At 41.9% G+C, this 18,844-nt stretch overlaps 1 protein-coding gene across 16 annotated transcripts in view; it reads right to left on the bottom strand.

Moving 5' to 3' along the window:
• Positions 1 to 18,844, bottom strand: part of plekha7b (pleckstrin homology domain containing, family A member 7b) — a 155,497-nt gene that overhangs the window by 36,647 nt on the left and 100,006 nt on the right. For 14 of the 16 annotated variants that reach the window (XR_007972587.1, XR_007972583.1, XR_007972588.1 and 11 more), the window contains one exon: positions 7,174 to 7,349. Coding sequence is in view for 4 of the 16 variants with exons in the window: in XM_052150056.1 (XP_052006016.1) it covers positions 7,174 to 7,349 (176 nt within the window). In the remaining 12 variants the exon portion in view is untranslated. The remainder of the gene's footprint in view (positions 1 to 7,173; positions 7,350 to 18,844) is intronic. The other 2 variants (XR_007972589.1, XR_007972599.1) reach the window with 1 other exon arrangement.

Genomic DNA, 18,844 nt, shown 5'->3' with positions numbered 1-18,844 from the left:
CACACAGTTTCAAAAGTGTAGCCACAATATGTAAACATTATACATGTTATGATGATTTTAGTGTTATAAAATTGCTTACTAACCCTATCTGTGTAAAGTTTTGTCCTAAACCAGGATTACAGGGATTTGTTGTCATGGCAGCAAAGTTGTAATATTTGATATAACTTTATATATGGATAATTCACCTTTAACCTGCCTAGTGAAACAAACCTATTTCTATCATGATTGCAGTTCAATTGCAATGATACCGATAGACATTTTTTTTGTTCTAAATAAATACTATACATGGTACACTAGGTCACATTACCTGACCCTTATTAGACCAGTTTATATAATAGTATCTAATTTATCTCAGCTAGTTATTTTATTATATTTTCGGCCCAATGATTATCTGCATAAATCTTACACCATGTGACTGACAAAGGTGACTTTGTTGGCTTTAATCATTTAGAAATTATTTTAAAAGTCAATATTCAAAGCATATTCAGGAAATTAAGATGAAAACCAAAGGGGGTTTAAAATGCATCAGATCACTTAACCCCAACTATAAAAAATACCATTCATAAAGCCGCAAGTTACAAAGTCTTGTCATGTAATGCCATGGGTTGACCACTCGATGGCGCTGTTGTATTAGGTACAGGACTCCATTGAAAGACCCCTGGCAGAAGGTCAAAGCAGTAATACAGCACTAAGAGTGAATTTTAACCCTGCACATTGTCAGACAAGTTGCCTGGCATCTGGCATCAGATTGAAAAAGCAGCATGCCAACATCCTACATGCTTGTGTAAAGCAAGTTCAACAAATACAAAACCCAAGAGGTAGCACTAAAATTGTCCAACCAACCACAAACAGCATTATAAACCACCACATTCATAGTTATAAAGCACCTTCTCTAATAGTATGTGAGCTGTAAAAGCCCAGTTATAATGAAAGCCCTAGGGACTAACCCTCTCTGCACTTATGAAAGTGATGAGCAGGGGGGGCAGTACAATAACATCATGCCCCAGGCTGAGTGCTTGGTTCTGGGCTGCTGGCCCATAGTCTGCTGGCTGCAGCATGCCGCATTGGTCCTCGTCCCAGAGCTGCAGTATCAAACTATACTCACAGCCATGGCAAAGTGCCTCTGCAACAGCAGCACATAAGTGACTATACCACACTGACCTGCTCTTATACTTTTGATATCTGGATCAGAGATGGGCTTCATAATCAATAGAAAACATCATACAGTATACAGTATATGAATGACATGAGCACTGTTAGTTATTCAGTCTGTTAGTGATTAAAAATGACCATTTTTATAAATAAATGTTTAACACACACACACACACACACACACACACACACACACACACACACACCTATATTAGCACAGCTTTTCTTATTATGTAATTTGATAGTCTCACTGAGATCAATTAAACATAAAAGTAGTGCAGAAAACCATAAAGAGCTCTTCAATTCTGTTGGGCATGAAATTCTCTAACAGGAAATTTCAATCACTACATTATTACACAAAAGCTAAGGCAAAGGAGCCTGTAATATCAGAGAATTTATAGTGGAAGTTTAAGTGACAGTAACGTTTGGTTACGTATGTAACCTCCGTTCCCCGAGGGAGGGAACGACACGTTGTGTCGGAGAAGCGACACTAGGGGTCTCTCTTGAGCGCCGATATCCACCTCTGATCTATGAAAAAAGGCCAATGAGAGTTGGCAGCCAGTATTTGCATGTCCCGCCCCCGGACATATGGGTATTTAAGCGGCGCAAATACGGGAGTTCATTCAGGATTTTTCTGAGGAGCCGGAAATGGTCCGGCCACAACAGTGGCTTGGTTCAGTGACATTGCGGAGGAAAGACACAACGTGTCGTTCCCTCCCTCGGGGAACGGAGGTTACATACGTAACCAAACGTTCCCCTTCTGTCGCTCTCTCCACGTTGTGTCTGAGAAGCGACACTAGGGGACCCATTCCAATCTTGCCATGTGCTGAACCGTGTACGTGAACTGCCGATACAGAGGCGGGCAGGGATTCATCCAGTGCCATGCATCGTCTGTACCCGGCTGCACGTACCCTTCCCCAATGCCCCATACTGAACATCGGGATCCTTCCAGTTACCCTGGGAGGGAACAAGGCGATGTTTGCCAACATGGGAACAGGCCAGCCTGGCTGGGCCTCTTTCTCTCTATGTTTCTCGCATAGAGCAATCACGGCCGGGGCCCTTACACGCATATAGGGAAGGGGTCTTACCAGACCCTGCGGAGACCACACCTGCCCTTTTTCTTGGGGAGGAAAAGTGGTAGACACGTCACACGGCCGTCTTAGGGCTCGTGTGGAAAGTATGGTGCGGTGGTAGATCCCAGCCTCGAAGGGGGGAGTTGCTACAGCACGGCGACCGGGGCAGCTGTAACTGCCTAAGGGAGACACGGGGGTCCGCTCGTAAGGGGACAGAACTGTGGAAATACGCACAGGGGGCGTCCGCGCAGGAGGCCTTCTATTTTACCTGTGGAGCACTTATACCAGTACAGGGTGGCCATCAGGATACCAGCAGTGGCTTGGGTCGGCGAGTTCCTCCGCTGAACCGTGGACCCGGAGGGCTGGGGAGGAATCAACCAGGGTCCCGACTCGGAGTGGGGCGCCCTGGGAAGAAGGCGCACTACTTTACCTTGACGTCAGGAAAGGGCGCTGAAGCATAGCGATCCACCCGGCCGGTTGGTCTACGTGTTACCGAGTTCTACGGGCTCGGACCTGAGAAAACACGAGACGCAACCGACTCAACGCGGAGGTTGTAAAACCTCGCGAAGGTGTTGGGTGTTGCCCAACACGCGGCTCTACAGATGTCTGCTAGGGAGGTGCCCTTGGCCAGTGCCCATGAGGACGCAACACCCCTTGTTGAGTGAGCTCGGACCCGTAAGGGTAGGGGCACGGCCTGGGTGTGATAAGCCAGTGTGATGGCGTCGACAACCCAGTGGGCGAGCCTCTGTTTGGAGACGGCATTCCCTTTCTGCCGTCCCCCAAAGCAGACAAAGAGCTGCTCAGAGCGTCTGGTGCTCTGTGTGCGGTCCAGGTAAATGCGCAGGGCGCACACTGGACACAGCAACGAAAGGGCTGGGTCTGCCTTCTCCCGGGGCAGCACTTGCAGGTTCACTACCTGATCTCAGAATGGTGTGGTAGGAACCTTGGGCACATAGCCCGGTCGCGGTCTTAGGATCACAGACGTATCTGCCGGACCGAACTCCAGGCAAGTGTCGCTGACAGAGAATGCTTGCAGGTCCCCGACCCTCTTAATGGAGGCGAGCGCGATCTGCAGGGCCGTCTTAAGAGAGAGGGCCCTGAGTCCAACTGATTCGAGTGGCTCGAAGGGAGGTCTCTGGAGTCCTGCCAAGACTACAGAGAGATCCCAGGAGGGAACTAGGCCTGGCCGGGAGGGATTCAAGCCTCTCAGGAACCTGAGGATCAGGTCGTGCTTACCCAAAGACTTGCCGTCTACAGGATCGTGGTGGGCGGCGATAGCGGCAAAATACACCTTGAGGGTGGACGGGGACAGCCTCCTGTCCAGCCTCTCCTGTAGGAACAGAAGCACTGACCCAATCGCGCATCTCTGTGGGTCTTCGGCTCAGGAAGAACACCAATCTGCGAACAAGTGCCACTTTAGGGCGTAAAGGTGCCTGGTAGAGGGGGCTCTGGCTTGGTTGATGGTATTCTAGCGATCGGCCGGTAAGCCAGCTAGCTCTTCCGCGTCCCGTCCAGGGACCAGACGTGGAGGTTCCAGAGGTCTGGGCGCGGGTGCCAGAGCGTGCCCCATCCCTGAGAGAGGAGGTCTTTTCTCAGGGGAATTCGCCAGGGAGGAGCTGTCGTGAGGAGCCTGAGTTCCGAGAACCAAGTCCGAGTGGGCCAGTAGGGGGCAACCAACGTGACTTGCTCCTCGTCCTCCCTGACCCAGCTCTGCGCTAGGGGCACCAAAGGGACGAGTATTTTGGACGTACCCGGTGGGGCCTCGCAGCGGGGCGGAACAGGTAATGCAGCGTCGGGCGGCTTCGTTGCGGCCCGAGGCTGAGGTGCTGAGAATAGACTCAAAGCACTTACCTTGCTCACGCGCACCCGGCAGGGGCGGGTTCGTGGACTGAGGAGGAGGTCTGATGCTGGCGTCCTCTGGACTCGTCTGAACCGGCCGGCCGGGGACAGTCGTGGGCAGGCGGAAGGCGGGATCGCCGTGTCCGGTGTACCAGGACTGTCGTAATCTGAAAGCAGATTGCCGCGAGAACGGCATTTGTGGGCCAGGTGACCCAGAGGCAAAGGAAATAGCTCTGTTAATGAGAATGTGGGTACCACAGCCCCGTCAGGGGTGTGGAAACATGAAAAAACAAAGGATTCTCTTCCCGGCCCTCCACCGGGGGACGGAGCGGTCTTACCACCTCCGGAGCTAACATCTTCGGCTCTGGGTCGGCTGTCTCAGGAATGCTTGGGAGCCTTCCGGGTCCTGGAGGGGTTCGTGAGACAGGGGGCGTGCGCCACCTGCGGGGTGCTCGACGCTGGGGCTGAGAGCTGGGCCCGGGTTGAGGCGGAGCAGGAGCTGGTTTCTTCGCAGGGGGACGCCCTCGGCGGGCAGACGGGGCAGGGCCCGTAGCGGCAGGTCTACGGCGGGGCATCATGTGAGAGATGGCCTCCGTCTGCTTCTCCACCGCGGAGAACTGTTGGGCAAAGTCCTCGACGGTGTCGCCGAAAAGGCCAATCTGGGAGGCAGGTGCGTCCAGGAAGCGGTTCTTATCAGCCTCACGCATCTCGACCAGATTGAGCGAAAGATGGCGTTCCTGGACCACTAGGGTGGCCATCGCCTGTCCGAGTGCCTGTGCTGTGGCCTTCGTCGCTCTCAAGGCGAGGTCGGTCGCTGAGCGCAGTTCCTGCAGCACATCAGGATCAGGTCCACCCCCGTGCATGTTGAGTGCTTTGGCCTGGTGGACTTGCAGGAGGGCCATCGTATGCAGGGCGGAGGCAGCGCGTCCAGCCGCACTGTAGGCCTTCGCGTTGAGCGAGGATGTTGTCCTACAGGGCTTGGATGGGAGTACAGGGCGGCCCCGCCAGGCGGTAGGGCTACCGGGGCATAGATGGTACGCAACTGCCCTATCGACCTGGGGAATCGCCCCGTATCCGTGGCGCTCTCCGCCGTCGAGGGTGGTGAGAGTGGAGCGGGTGGCACCTAGACGAGCGGAGAGCGGGGCTCTCCACGTAGACTTCAGCTCATCATGCACCTCCGGGAAGAAAGGAACGGGGGGGATGCGAGGCCGCGAACGGCGCGCCACCCCCAGGAACCAATCATCCAACCGTGAAGGCTGTGGGGAGGATGGAGGGTTCCAATCCAACCCCACGCTCATGGCGGCCCGGGCAAGCATGTCGGACATCTGAGCGTCGGCCTCAGCCTGGGCCTGCTGGCCCGAAGGCGGCAGTCCAGGGGAGTCCTCGGCATCAGACGCCGCACTGTCCGATGCAGCGGCGAGCTCATCTGCTTCGGACTCGGGAGGATAGACAGCCAGGCCGTGAGGCGAGCTGCTATCGCCGCGAGCGTAGACGGAAACCATCGAGCGTGTCGGGGAATGGGAGGTTCGCGGGGGGTTACCCGGCGAAACTGCACCCGCTGCCGCCCCCAAATCACCCCCAGCACCAACCGCACCGTCCTCAATCCCGTGGGAAGAAGGAGCAATCGCGGGTGCAGCTGGGGTGGCTTGCTTTCTGTTGAAAGCAAGCCGCGACCGCTAACGTGGTCATGGTCATGTTCTCGCAGTGAGAACATGAACCATCCACAAACGCCGCCTCGGTGTGATCGCGGCCCAAACACACGAGACAGCGCCTGTGGCCGTCTGAAGCGGAAAGCACTCTATCGCATCCAGGAGCAACACAGGGGCGGAAAGGCATCTTGAAAAGACGGCGTCCTTAAAAGGACGTTCAACGCCGCTGTGTTTGCTCTTTTAGAGAAATTACTCTTTTAATAGGAATTTACTCTTTTAATACACAGTGTGTGTGTGTGTGTCTGCGCTGTCGAAGCGCTCAGGGGCAACAATGCACGCCGTGCAATGTGAAGGAGAAAGCCGCTGTTGTGCGCCGTCAAGATCCAACAGCATGCAGATCGTCAGAGGAAACAGGAACGTTTATAGTGGTGTGTAACTCGCAGCAAACTGCAGACTTGCAAACTCGCAGCAAACTCCGACACAACGTCGAAGAGAGCGACAGACGGGGAACGTCTAGGTTACGAATGTAAGCTCCGTTCCCTGATGGAGGGAACGAGACGTTGTGTCTTCCCGGCCACGTCGCTGAGCCGAACCGCTGTAGTGGCCAGAACCATTTCTGGCTCCTCAGAAAAATCCTGAATGAACTCTAGTATTTGTAATGTATACAAATATAAATTAATTTATAATGTATCATTTTATTTTAACACGGTTGGCAGTGACTGGATGATGATGAAATAAGTATGCTAACTTCTTATATAATCTATGTAACTTCTCAAAAACATGACAAACATAAACAATATGATTAAACAAAAATCTGACTTTGTATAGCTTGGTATTATTAAACATTTCACAACTTAGTTCTGCTGTCCACATATGTGGACATCAATTTGGGAAGACTACTTGGTCTAGAATTGTATGAATTTTTTTCCTTCTTTATTATGTGCTACTAGTTACAAATCAAATAGGGAAATGTAAAATGCACACAGCGATCAGGCCCGTGTCTCAGGAGGTTAATAGCATTTGGCATTATAGTCATTTTGTCTGCTGAAGTACTCAATAGACAAATCGAGGGTGGGTAATGTTTTTAGAAGTAATGCAATTATTATTTTTTTAGCATTGATCATTGCCACTTCTGAGTACTTGGATATGCCAACATAAAAAGAGAAGATTCTGAAAGAAATCTGTTTTCTTTAAAATAACGTGCACCGATGCATCATGTACAATCAGACAAGGGACATTAATTAACAAAGTAAATTCAGAAAGCAAATAAGAGACCTCAAAGTTTTTTCACTGAAACCTGTTTGGATGTAAAGAGTAGCATCTCTAGTTTTTTTTATTCAACTTTGACTTCTTTAATAGAATATGCAGATACTAATCATACTTCTGTATCTACAGTAATCACCAGCCCTGAGAGAAGAGGAGGTGAAGCAGGAGGAGGAGTGTATGAGGAGGTGACTGACCTCTTGACGCCGTGGCTCTGCATCAGTGCGGCCTGGTTCATTGCCCGGATCCAGCCATTCATGTCCTCCTGCGTGTCAGCGCTGAAGAAGTAGGTCCTCATGCCACAGTGCTCGGCCTGCGAGCCAATCAGAGAATTCTTATTGTAAATGTATGAGCGCATTCCCGTGTGGCATGCCTGAGAGAGAAAGAGAGAAAGAGGACCATCAGCTGTGACCAGAATGCCCGTGCTTGGCCAGGCTGCACGTGCACCAGGCCCCCTGTCCAGTGGGCCCCATTATTGCTGTGACAGCATGTCTGCCTTTGTAGCAAACTCAGGAGAACAGTGGCGTTCATATAGTAAAGCACAGAGGAAACAGTCTATAAGAGGATTACCAAGCAATGATTAATTCTCTATCATTTAAAAAAAATTGTAACCATACACTTTTGTCAAATTATCTGCACGAGTGTAACTGGTACTGTGCAAGCATTTGAGGCATTTAATTATTTGTTGTACTGCAGTTAAAGTTAAAGAGCATCAACATCAGAAAAATCTACATTGAGGATCTGAGACGCTCCCTCATGTTATTGCGGATGCGTCGAGTATGAACCATGCTTAAGAGTTAAGAGATTGATGTATGCGGAGAACAGAGAATATAGGAGTATTTTGTTTAGATTATAACCCATGTGTGTGACACTACATCTGGCCAAAAGGATCACGGACCTAGACAGAAGCACGCTTGGATTTTCGGATTTATAAACTGAAAAACAGAGAACACAGAGCAACATGGTTATGCCACTGAATCTACCTCCTATCACCCTGTTTGTCATGAAGACAGACCCCGCCAGTATTGGAAACGTCAAAATTGGGCAAAATTGAGGTGACAGAGGAGGTGGACATGTCTCTGCCCATGTACTGCAACTATCTGGACACTCCTCTACCAGACAGACCATAACAGGACACCCTCAGTGCTGCAGACAAGAGCCTGAAGCAGAAGGAGAAAGGACCCTGGAACAACCTCTCTAAAAAAAAATGTTTTCCTTGTATCCCCTTATTCTCACACCCTTGATGACGAGTGGCAGGCTATTCAGGTGAAGAGGATGCTGGACATGTGGGTGAACCCTGTGGAAAGCTTCTCAGCCAGGTCAGCCAGAGGACTATGAGAAGGGCCAATGGAAATAAATGAAGAGAAGAGCTGTGAGCTTCACATGTCCAAGTCTTGCCATTTCTGCCAGTCACCTTTGGTAGTATTCATATATTACTATGATGTCCATCCCTTATGTGACCATAAGAATGTTATCCAGTGGGAAACAACGTAAATAATGTTTGATAGATTAGATCGGGACACTAAAACAATTGTCTGTGTTGAATGAATCACAACCATCTAATCTTGACTGAAGGAAGTACAACTTAAAATAATTAATATTGATGAGAGAAGAAAAACTAATTTTAATGACCAAAATATCTGATGACAAGTTTTGTGAATTCAAATGGGTCTTTATTTAAGTTAAATGATATCAGATATTTAAAAAAAAAGGACCTAAGACTTAAAACAATGAATTCAGGGATGAAGCTGTTCAAATAAACCCAAAACATTTCATGGCCAATAAGAAACATTTATGGCCTGCAAATTTTTTCTATTCACTTGCCAGTGGCTGGCTGGCAAAAAGCACATTTTGGACTATGCGACAGAGATGTAAATACAAATGCAGATCAAACTATAAGCAAATAAACACACATGCACTCTCCAAAAACAAATCTTACCACCTTGCTCTGGTGGTCTGTTTAATGAACTAAAATTTATTTGTAATTGATGACTACGAAATCATGTTTGCATCTCAATGTTCTCATTGATGCTTTCTCAATAGTGAGAAATCCTTTATAGAAGTCTTCTTTGTGGAACCACGTGATGCACTCACACAAATTCTCTGGCATGATTTCAAACAATGGTGTTCATCTACCTTATTATTTTTCTGTCCTTTTGCTTTACTGGTTGTAAAATATTTAGGGATGTCATGGAATTCTGGATCATAGGGAATCATCGATATGGGGTGTCAGTCTTGACGTGAGACATAAGTCCATCTACATAATTTACATGACTAATGCCAATATAACCAAATACACCATACTTTCATTAATTATTGCAGACTTCATAACATATTGTAGTATGGTTACTGGCATTGATATGGTTGTGATAGTGGGTGGGGCTTCAATTAGAGCAATAGGATTTTCTACTTGACGTGTGTGGGTGTGTGTGTGTGTGGGATTCCGTTACAAGTAACATTTTCATATTGGCTACTTAAAATGTGCCTAATCTTATTTTATCAAGATTTATTAAAAAAGTTCTGAAAACATTATGGTATATTCCTTAAAGTGCAGTGGTAATACATTCTGTGCAAAATCATCAGTGATTGACGTCACTTAGAATTGACACTTGAGAGAGAAAGGATGCTTTGATTTAATTCTGCACTTGCATTGCACATGCAACTATTCTGTCTAACTCTGATGCAAATGCAGGCTCTTCCAGTATTCTGCAACAAATACATATTTATCTAGCTGGGGCTGAATTATTTCTATTACCCATGCCTATAAATAGGTGGAGACTTTGAGTGGGTGGAGCTTCCACTTTTTTTTGTGACCATGTGGTCAAAATGCCTCTTGCTATTTTCAAACTAATCAACTTCTTCCTTTGAAAGTATATTCATCTATTTAAGTTATTTTGCAATTGCTTGGTGAGTTAGCCAACTTAAATTAATTTTCACATTCCACATTTATTTTTATACCCATAATTTTTAACAACCCGATCTTCATGTATAGCCGATTATTTTGACAATATTAATCAAGCAATTTTTGGTAAAAGTGAAAATTCAGTGAAAATTCAACTTTTGGACTATTAATTACACTTTTTTTAAATCAACCAGCTCTTACAAAAAACATAAGTGATCTTATGTGGATTCTCTCAATAGAATGAGGCAGAAAATATACTTTATAGACTACAAAAAGAATATATATAAAAAAAAATAATATATATATATATATATATATATATATATATATATATATATATATATATATATATATATATATATATTGTCAAAATTTGCTGCTGCCACAGACTGCACATTGACATTCATCTTATCGGCCACCCAATTCAGGTCATGTTGATCTACAATCGAGATGAGTAGAATCATTTGTGAACAATTAAGATAATTATTTTGTTCCATCGATTTTTATCTTACTGTTCTATGTCTTTGATTTAGCTAACTGAGTGTGGGAGCAGTAACTCCAGCAACAATCTTTTTCATTTTTTTAATCACTTTTATTACTTTTGTGATACAGATAAATAAACTCTACAAACTTTTAAAGTTGTTTTTATTTATATAATTGTTTTTCACCAAATTTCTTGAATCAATGTTGTTTCAGCATTACCACAGGATGCAAAAATGATGTAGAATCAACATCAGAATGTAACATTGATTCAACAACATAATCGAAATTTCAACATTGATTCAACAAGTGATGTAGATTCAACATCCCAGTGAAACATTGATTCAGTGACATTAACATAGGTTTTTTGTTGAATTTTCAACATTGTTTCAACTTTAACTGAGGGTGCAAAAGTGATTTTGAACCAACATCACCTTGTAACGTTAATTCAATGCCATTAACGTTGACGCATCAACGTTGACATAGCATTGTTACAATGGCTGCTTTCAATCTGGGAACATCGCAGCTTTTACATTATGCTGTATTTACCATAATGTTTTTTTTACGGTTCACTGGCTCACATCAGGTTATTCATCCAGTAACTGTGTTTCTTGTTCTTTTTCCTGATACAGTAAAGTTCTGTTTATCCAGGACATCCAATCATAACATTTACTATAATGATACACTGCAAAAATGGCAGTTAGAAAATAAGAAATTAAATTATAAATGTAGTTTGGTTTATGCTTAAAACAAGTGAAAACATGCCATTAAACAAGGCTCAATACAAGTCTTGCAGTATGTGACTTTGTTTCAAGATATAGTTATATATTTTTATGGTGTAACAATGACCATTCTGGTCATACAGGTTCTGTAAAGCAAAGGTTAAAGGTTCTGTGATGTTGCCTATTTCACTAACTTCCACCAAACTTAGCCAAACCACAGACAGGCCAAACTTTACAAGTGACACTTTCTGAATGTTATTCCATAAAAAATATTTTCATCTAACACAATAACACTCTCACACACACACACAGAAATGAACAAAATACATTTACTACAGCTGAATGCATTAAAGATGAAAACACATTAAAAAGAAGGCATATATTGGTTAGGTGTTATATTTGATTCCAATCTGTCCTTTGAAAATCGAATTACCAATGTTTGTAGAGCAGCATTCTTCCACCTAAGAAATATTGCAAAATTACGACACATGCTCTCAGTTGTTGATGCCGCAAAACAAATTAATCCGTTCATGACCTCAAGACTAGATTATTGTAATGCATTACTGGGAGGATGTACAGCAAGATCAATTAATAAACTTAAATTGGTTCAAAATGCAGCAGCCAGAATGCTGACGAGAACCAAGAAATATGATCATATTAACGATTTATCATCGTTACATTGGCTACCTGTTAAATTTTGTATTAATTTTAAAATTCTGTTAACTACATACAAAGTTTGAATCATCAAACTCTGCACGCTACCATGATATATTCCATCACGTTCATTATGATCGCAAAATTCTGGCCTGCTAATAGTTCCTAGAATATCAAAATACACAAAAGGAGGTATTTGGCTCCTAAACTATGGAATAGTCTCCCTAACACTGTTCGAGATACAGACACACTCAGTTAAAGTCTAGACTAAAGACTCATCTATTTAGCCAGGCATACACATAATTGATCCTTCAACTCACAATTAGGCTGCTTTAATTAGGTCTGTCGGAAACCAGAAATCAAAAACAGTCATCATGATCTATAACTCTGCAATAAATTGAATGACATCTATGCTAATATTATTTTATTTGTTTCCCTGTCTCAACCTCGGGACTCCTATCCTGAGATCACCAGAACCGGCTGGATCCAACTCCATTCCTGCTTCATGTTGGACTCCACTGCTACAAGTCTCTGAGTGATGACGACTAATAGCAGCCGGTGCCAGCCAAACATCACTTCAGTCTATTACGATGGACTTCAGAAATTGAACTGATGCCAACTCCAATCATAAGACATGGGATACTTCATATGCCATTGCCTGAACTTTGGATAGAATAAATTAACGGCCAGGTTGAACTGCGATGCACCTAACTGATCTCTGCCTGCATCATTTCGGTCTAATGATGGACAACACTCTTGAAATGGAATACATGGGCTATCAATTAATTGACAACAAAACACTTCATCAGCCAACTAACAAGGACTATTGCATCTATATGAACTTCTGCAGTTAATCCAGGATGAACTTCAAAGACATAAGTCATTCATCTTAAAGTTCTTACAAAATCTTTGTTTAAACATGGTGGTGGTGGTGGTAGTGGTCTAAAGCACTAAACTGTTAATCAGAAGGTTGCTGGTTTGATCCCCACAGCCACCACCATTGTGTCCATGAGCAAGGCACTTAACTCCAGGTTGCTCTGGGGGGATTGTCCCTGTAATAAGGGTTCTGTAAGTCTCTTTGGATAAAAGTGTCTGCCAAATGAATAAATGTAAATGTAACACTGTCCCTTAACACTTACTTATTTTAATCATTTTAAACCATGACTTGCACTCTACATAAATAATATTGGCATTATATTCATGATGTTAGCCAGAGGGGAACTGGCCCCCACAGTGAGTCTGGTTTCTCCCAAGGTTATTTTTCTTCATTAACCAACATATTATAGAGTTTTGTGTTCCTTGCCACAGTCGCCTTTGGCTTGCACACTGGGGTTATAAATACAATTATTATTTAATTATTTACTTATTTTTAAACACATTTCACAATTGTATTTTATCACACTACACAATGATGACATTATAGATATTACAATTTCATTTTCTGTTAATACCTGATCTTCGGTAAAGCTGCTTTGAAACTGTGTGTGTTTTGAAAAGCCCTATACAAATAAAAATGACTTGACTTTTTGTTGCAAACATCAATCACTTAATCAAATTACAAACACTGAAAAATATGATGACACAACCTGGAAGAACAAGGTGGTTTCAGTCTTAATATATCAGCCACAGAAATAATGGATGGCTACTGATACATTAATTTCACATTCCTGTCTTTAAGACGTTAATGACCTCAGATTACATGTCTATTCCTGGGCTTTCTTTCAGAGTTATCCCTTAAGAGTGGATACACAATAAATAATCCAAAATATTTGCTTAAATCGCTCAAACCCTTAAAGGAATAGTTCACCCAAAATTGGCATTTTAATGAATACCATGGTTCGTCTTCAGAAGGTATCAACCCATATTTTTTGTCATTTTCAGTTAAATCTTGATGTCCTTTGCACATTCATGAATGATATAAGAGATGCTTGTTCACAGTGGCTCACATTCACACTCAGAACTTGCATGTGCTAGCGGAAACCTACGTGTCTCTCTGAACATTCTCCTTTCGTATTTGGGTGAACTATTCCAAATTATAGGAATATTTCTGGCATTTAAATCTTTGGGGTGAATTCACTAACAGTTGTGCCACTTTGGCATTTCAGTGCAAAAAGCAGTGTCTTATTCACTAATCACCCATTATCTAGTTTAAAGAGTCATGATACCCCAAAATAAATCTAATTTGAGATGCTAACCGATATGTACAGGTTGCACATCATTGGAAACAATTCTTGCACTCATTATGTGTATTGTTAAGGCTAAAGCAATGTCATATTGTTGTGATTTGAATTAGTGTCATATAACTCAAAAATGTAACTGCCATATGTGACCTGTTCCTTTCTATGTGTGATGCTTGTTTGTTTGTTGACTATGTTGTATTTTGTATTTAAATTGTAACTGGTGTGCCGTCTTGGCCAGGTCTCCCTCGAAAAAGAGACTTCAGTCTCAAGGGACTTCCTGGTTAAATAAAGGTTAAAAAAAAAAAAAAAAGTGTACATTTATTCGGCAGTAGATTCTGAAAGATTCTCCACATTATTCATAAGAAGGAACGATTTCATCCAATCCCTGTGCTGCCTCATGCCTGAGCTTGCAAGCCCCACATTACAGCAGAGAAATTAATATCACACTCGGACATGACAGCGGATCCTGGTTGGCGCAATTTCAACAGCACTTACGGAACAGACACGAGAGGGGCTCCATGATAAGATTGCATAAGAGCAGATAATTCAAAATCACACGCTGACGTCGCAGTGGGTCTTGCCCCAAATATAAGAGTGATATTTAAACAGAAAACCGTGGTGAAATCTGATTCACTCTTAAGAATGTACCGCAGTCGATAACGGACTGGAGCAAGCATGTTTGTTATCCAAATTTCTTCTACTTGCGCTGCAAACATGTAGCAGCTTAGGGATGCACATATTCCATTGTGTCTTCTTCATCTGACAATGACTTGTTCAAAAACAGAAGACAAAGATGAAAACCAAAATCTCGAAATTATGAGAATTAACTCTCTTTTTGCCTGGATTTAGGCCTACAGGTTTTACCGGCACTCCGCCAAGACAACAAAGTTATACTGGATAACTTTACACAAACTGACTACCTACTTAATACTGTGCTCTATTTATTTATTTATTTTCAAATTTTAAACCGTAGTATGCCACATTCTTGCATCATCATGTACAATTCTTGAAAATAAATAGGGTTGTTTTGCATTTTATCTAAAATTTGTGTAAAAACGACCTAAATCATGGCAGTCCGATTAAATAATTAGTAAAATAGAGATGTTTAAAGTCACGACTGTAAATGCTTTTATTTGTCACATTCGAGATGGAAGGTCAAATCAATCACACTGCATTTTGTAATACAACATTCTCCACAGTGAGCTTTAAAGTATGCAGAAACAGTAAGAGTAGTCTCACCCCAAAGGGCCGATTTAGACAACTTTACAGCTTTAATTACAATCATATCTTTAAATGTTAGTGCTTAAGCAGAAAAATGAGATTCATATTTCTGCTTCGAAACACTCCGACCCCCTTTTCTGTCATTGTAAGTGTAAATGCTGATGGATGAGTCAAAATTATTGTCTGAGATAATCAATAGCACGCCACAGATGTTGTCCATAGACATTAGGTTGTAAATAACCTGGAATATTCCTCCGGTCAGCTTTAAATAAGATCCAATAAAGATGTTCTATTTAAGACCATAGGTTGAACATTCAAGAGGAAATATGGCATAAACACTTTCATTATGCATTCATGCTCATTTCCAACTTAAAACATCCTGTGGCCTTATAAATGCCAATGAGAAATACATTTGGCACACACAAAGTATATAAAAGTTAACAGTGAGGAGCAAAAATAGAGAAATATGTTAAATACAATTGCATACAAAAATGTAACAAACATAGTTAATATTGTAACAGTACTGATGAGAACTGAAAAGCAACTAAACAGCCAATGAGAATGGAGAACAGTGTGGGAGGACTCTAATATTGAACACTGGAACGACTGATGATGATTATTTTGCAGTGTGAAGAGGAATCTAGCAATGCCAGTCACAGACTTAGAAATCTACCACACTCATCTTTACTATGAGATTAAAACAGAACATATCTGCATATCCATTATTCAAATTAAGGACATGAATATGAAGATTGGAATGTCAAGCTGGCATTGCCTCTTCCCGAGGAGGTGGAATGATTCACATGCATTTAGAAATACATCAATGCACATCAGGCATGTGCATTTTTCATCAGGCTTGGAGAATGCCATACACAGCAATGGTGATGGAGTGGAGATCCGATGATAATAATGAATGGAAATTAAAATACCTATTCATGCAAGAGGAGAACTCAGGAGGCGGCCCATTCACCAGATGCACCCGGCTCAGCTCCCGTAATGCACAGGTCACAACAGGAGGCAATAGGCCAATAGAAATGAGAGAATCAGAATGAGTTGGACAAAAAACAGAGGTGGAGAACGGTCAATGTGAAAATGTTAACCAAAACTAAAGGATGTGTTAAATGTCCTCAGTTCTGAAACATTGTCAGATACAGTAAACTGGGTGAATTGTAACCCAATTAGCACTAGAGGCAGCAAAGCCAAAGCAAAATTACACCACTGGGACAGCACAGTGCAACACGAAAGAAAATTTATGTTATTAATAAACAAAACATGTCACCACTACAGCAGAATCAGTGAATCAATTAAAGATGAGCATGATTAGTTCCACCCTTACATGAGATCAAATATAGAGTAGCCCCCAAAAGTATTTACATACCTTTGGACACTGCAAGTCATTTAAAACTTTAAAAATGCATTTATGTTTATGTGCATTTGAAACAATAAAACCAAGAAACAACTGCTAACAAATTATGCTAAAGCTTTTCTTACAACTAACTTTTCTTTTTTGCAATTACACTTTACACTTTAATAACTTCTCCCAAGTAAATTTTTTGTGGATGTATTAAGTAGAGGTGGATCGATATATCTATTTAACAGATTAATCGGTGCCTATAGTTGCTTTTTGGAACTATCGGTTATCTGCAAAAATCTATGCCAATAGTTTTTTGATCCCTCCGTTTTTCTTTTTTTTATGGAAGCGAGGGCATGCAAAGACAAAAGCGAATATATGGAAACGCCACTCGTCAACACATACATAGTTTCTCTAATATTATATATTGTGGATAACAATAATATGTAGGCTATAAAAAGCTACATTTGATAAATTTAAAAAAAAGAGCATTTTAATGGTGCCAAGTCTCCATCATTTCAAAGTAAGAGCCCCTATGTGTTGTTTAGTGTTAAAAGTCTCGTGTTATGCACCCAATCTACTTTTTTCTGATTATATTGGGTTTTAGTTGAAAATAAACTACATCTTGGATTTGATTCATTTTGGAATCCGGCCTTTATGTCTGTGCAGACTAAGAAAATATTGCAACATTCAATTAATCGATTTTAAAAACTATTGGCATATTAATGGGTTATTTGCCTTTTTATTATCTTAGTTATTGGTATCGGCAAAATCAACTATCAGTTGACCTCTAGTTTGAATTAAGTTCTCCTCTGAGCTGAGTAACCACAGGTACAATTCAACACATTAACTACAGAGATGATCGACAATGATTGACAACCAAAAAGCATCCAAAAACTTTTTTTTTTCATACATTTTTTATCATTTGAAACAAAGCAAACTTATTTTTGTAGAATATTTTGCTTGAAAAGTGTGTTTGTGCTATATTTCTTTTTATATAATGCAAAGACATTTCTACATTTTCAGTGTGGCTTACTGCAAGTATACAAATACCACTAGGGGGGGCCACTATATGCCATCTCCTATACTTCATATACTCTTAATATTAAACAAAATAAATGTACTGTATGAGACTTCTTCACAGTTAAGAAAAAAACAAATATTCAATGCTGAATAAAGAGAAACCAGTTACAGTAAAAATATTAGACAAACAGCATACCTTAGGGTTTAATTCACATGAAAATAATGCAGCCAGATGTTCAAATAACTGCTGGCTAGTTTCACTAAAGTAGATCTCCTGACTAACCACCTGCTAATTAACACCTAGAACACCAAAGAGAAACAAGGCCTCTCACTTTGCACTGGTGCATTTCAGACTACTAGGCTTACAAGAGGAGGGATATTAGAAATAGTCTAGATGTATAATTAATCTGCCTGCTGGCTCAATAGTTAAACACATTCCGGTGCTGGGGAATAGGGGCAGGTTAATGCAGTTTGAACGATGCAATGTGTGCCCATAGCGTTGGCTGAGCGCAGGAAATGTATGAGCTGCAGCCATGGGATCAAACATTCCTGGAGTATTGTTCTTCAGAACAGGAGCTTTGCTTCAGGGGAACACAAGGGAAATTATGTAAACATCTTAGCTCTGTTCCACAACCTAGAGCTGCCCTTGCTTTCATCTAAGATGCCATTAACACTAACCCAAATTTTCCAACCATCTGCACTGTTTTTAATTTATTTTATATGTAAACATGTGTTAGATAGATGTCTTTGATCATTGCGCCATGTTTTAAACAGTCAGGTTAACATTTAACATTTTAAAAGAGAGAGAGAGAGAGAGGATTATCTAATAAGAATAATTATATGGCACACACATTTTGGTCAGACACAATAGTCAGTTTTATATGTTTTATTGATTCTTTTCACTATTTAATTAATTCTTTATATGAACGTCATTGCTCTTGCTTCATTAATTTTTTCACTGAGCTTGTCACAAGTTATTTTGATGCTGCCTTAAGGTAAGGTCACACAAGGCTTTGAGCATGCAAAATTATTTCATGTTATTAATAATACAGGATATTATTTCATGTGTGGGGGGTTATGGTTTTAATACATTATTTATCTCAAATAACAAATAATATTATATTCAAAATGTAAAAATATACTGTCTACTAATTGTTTTAAACAATACAAATTTGCAGGCCGAATTCATAGGTCAGAGTTCACCAAAACTAAACTTTAGTCTGCAGCAGAATGCAAAATATCTTAGCATGAGTTTGCATTTCTGGTCTCCCGAGTTCTGATGCACTTGGATGGAAGTGAATGGAGCACAAAGTGTGACCACACCTTTAGAATTTG

The sequence above is a fragment of the Xyrauchen texanus genome, chromosome 2 (genome assembly GCF_025860055.1).
Source record: "Xyrauchen texanus isolate HMW12.3.18 chromosome 2, RBS_HiC_50CHRs, whole genome shotgun sequence".
Taxonomy (NCBI): Eukaryota; Metazoa; Chordata; class Actinopteri; order Cypriniformes; family Catostomidae; genus Xyrauchen; species Xyrauchen texanus.
This window is presented reverse-complemented; position numbering and strand designations above follow the sequence as displayed.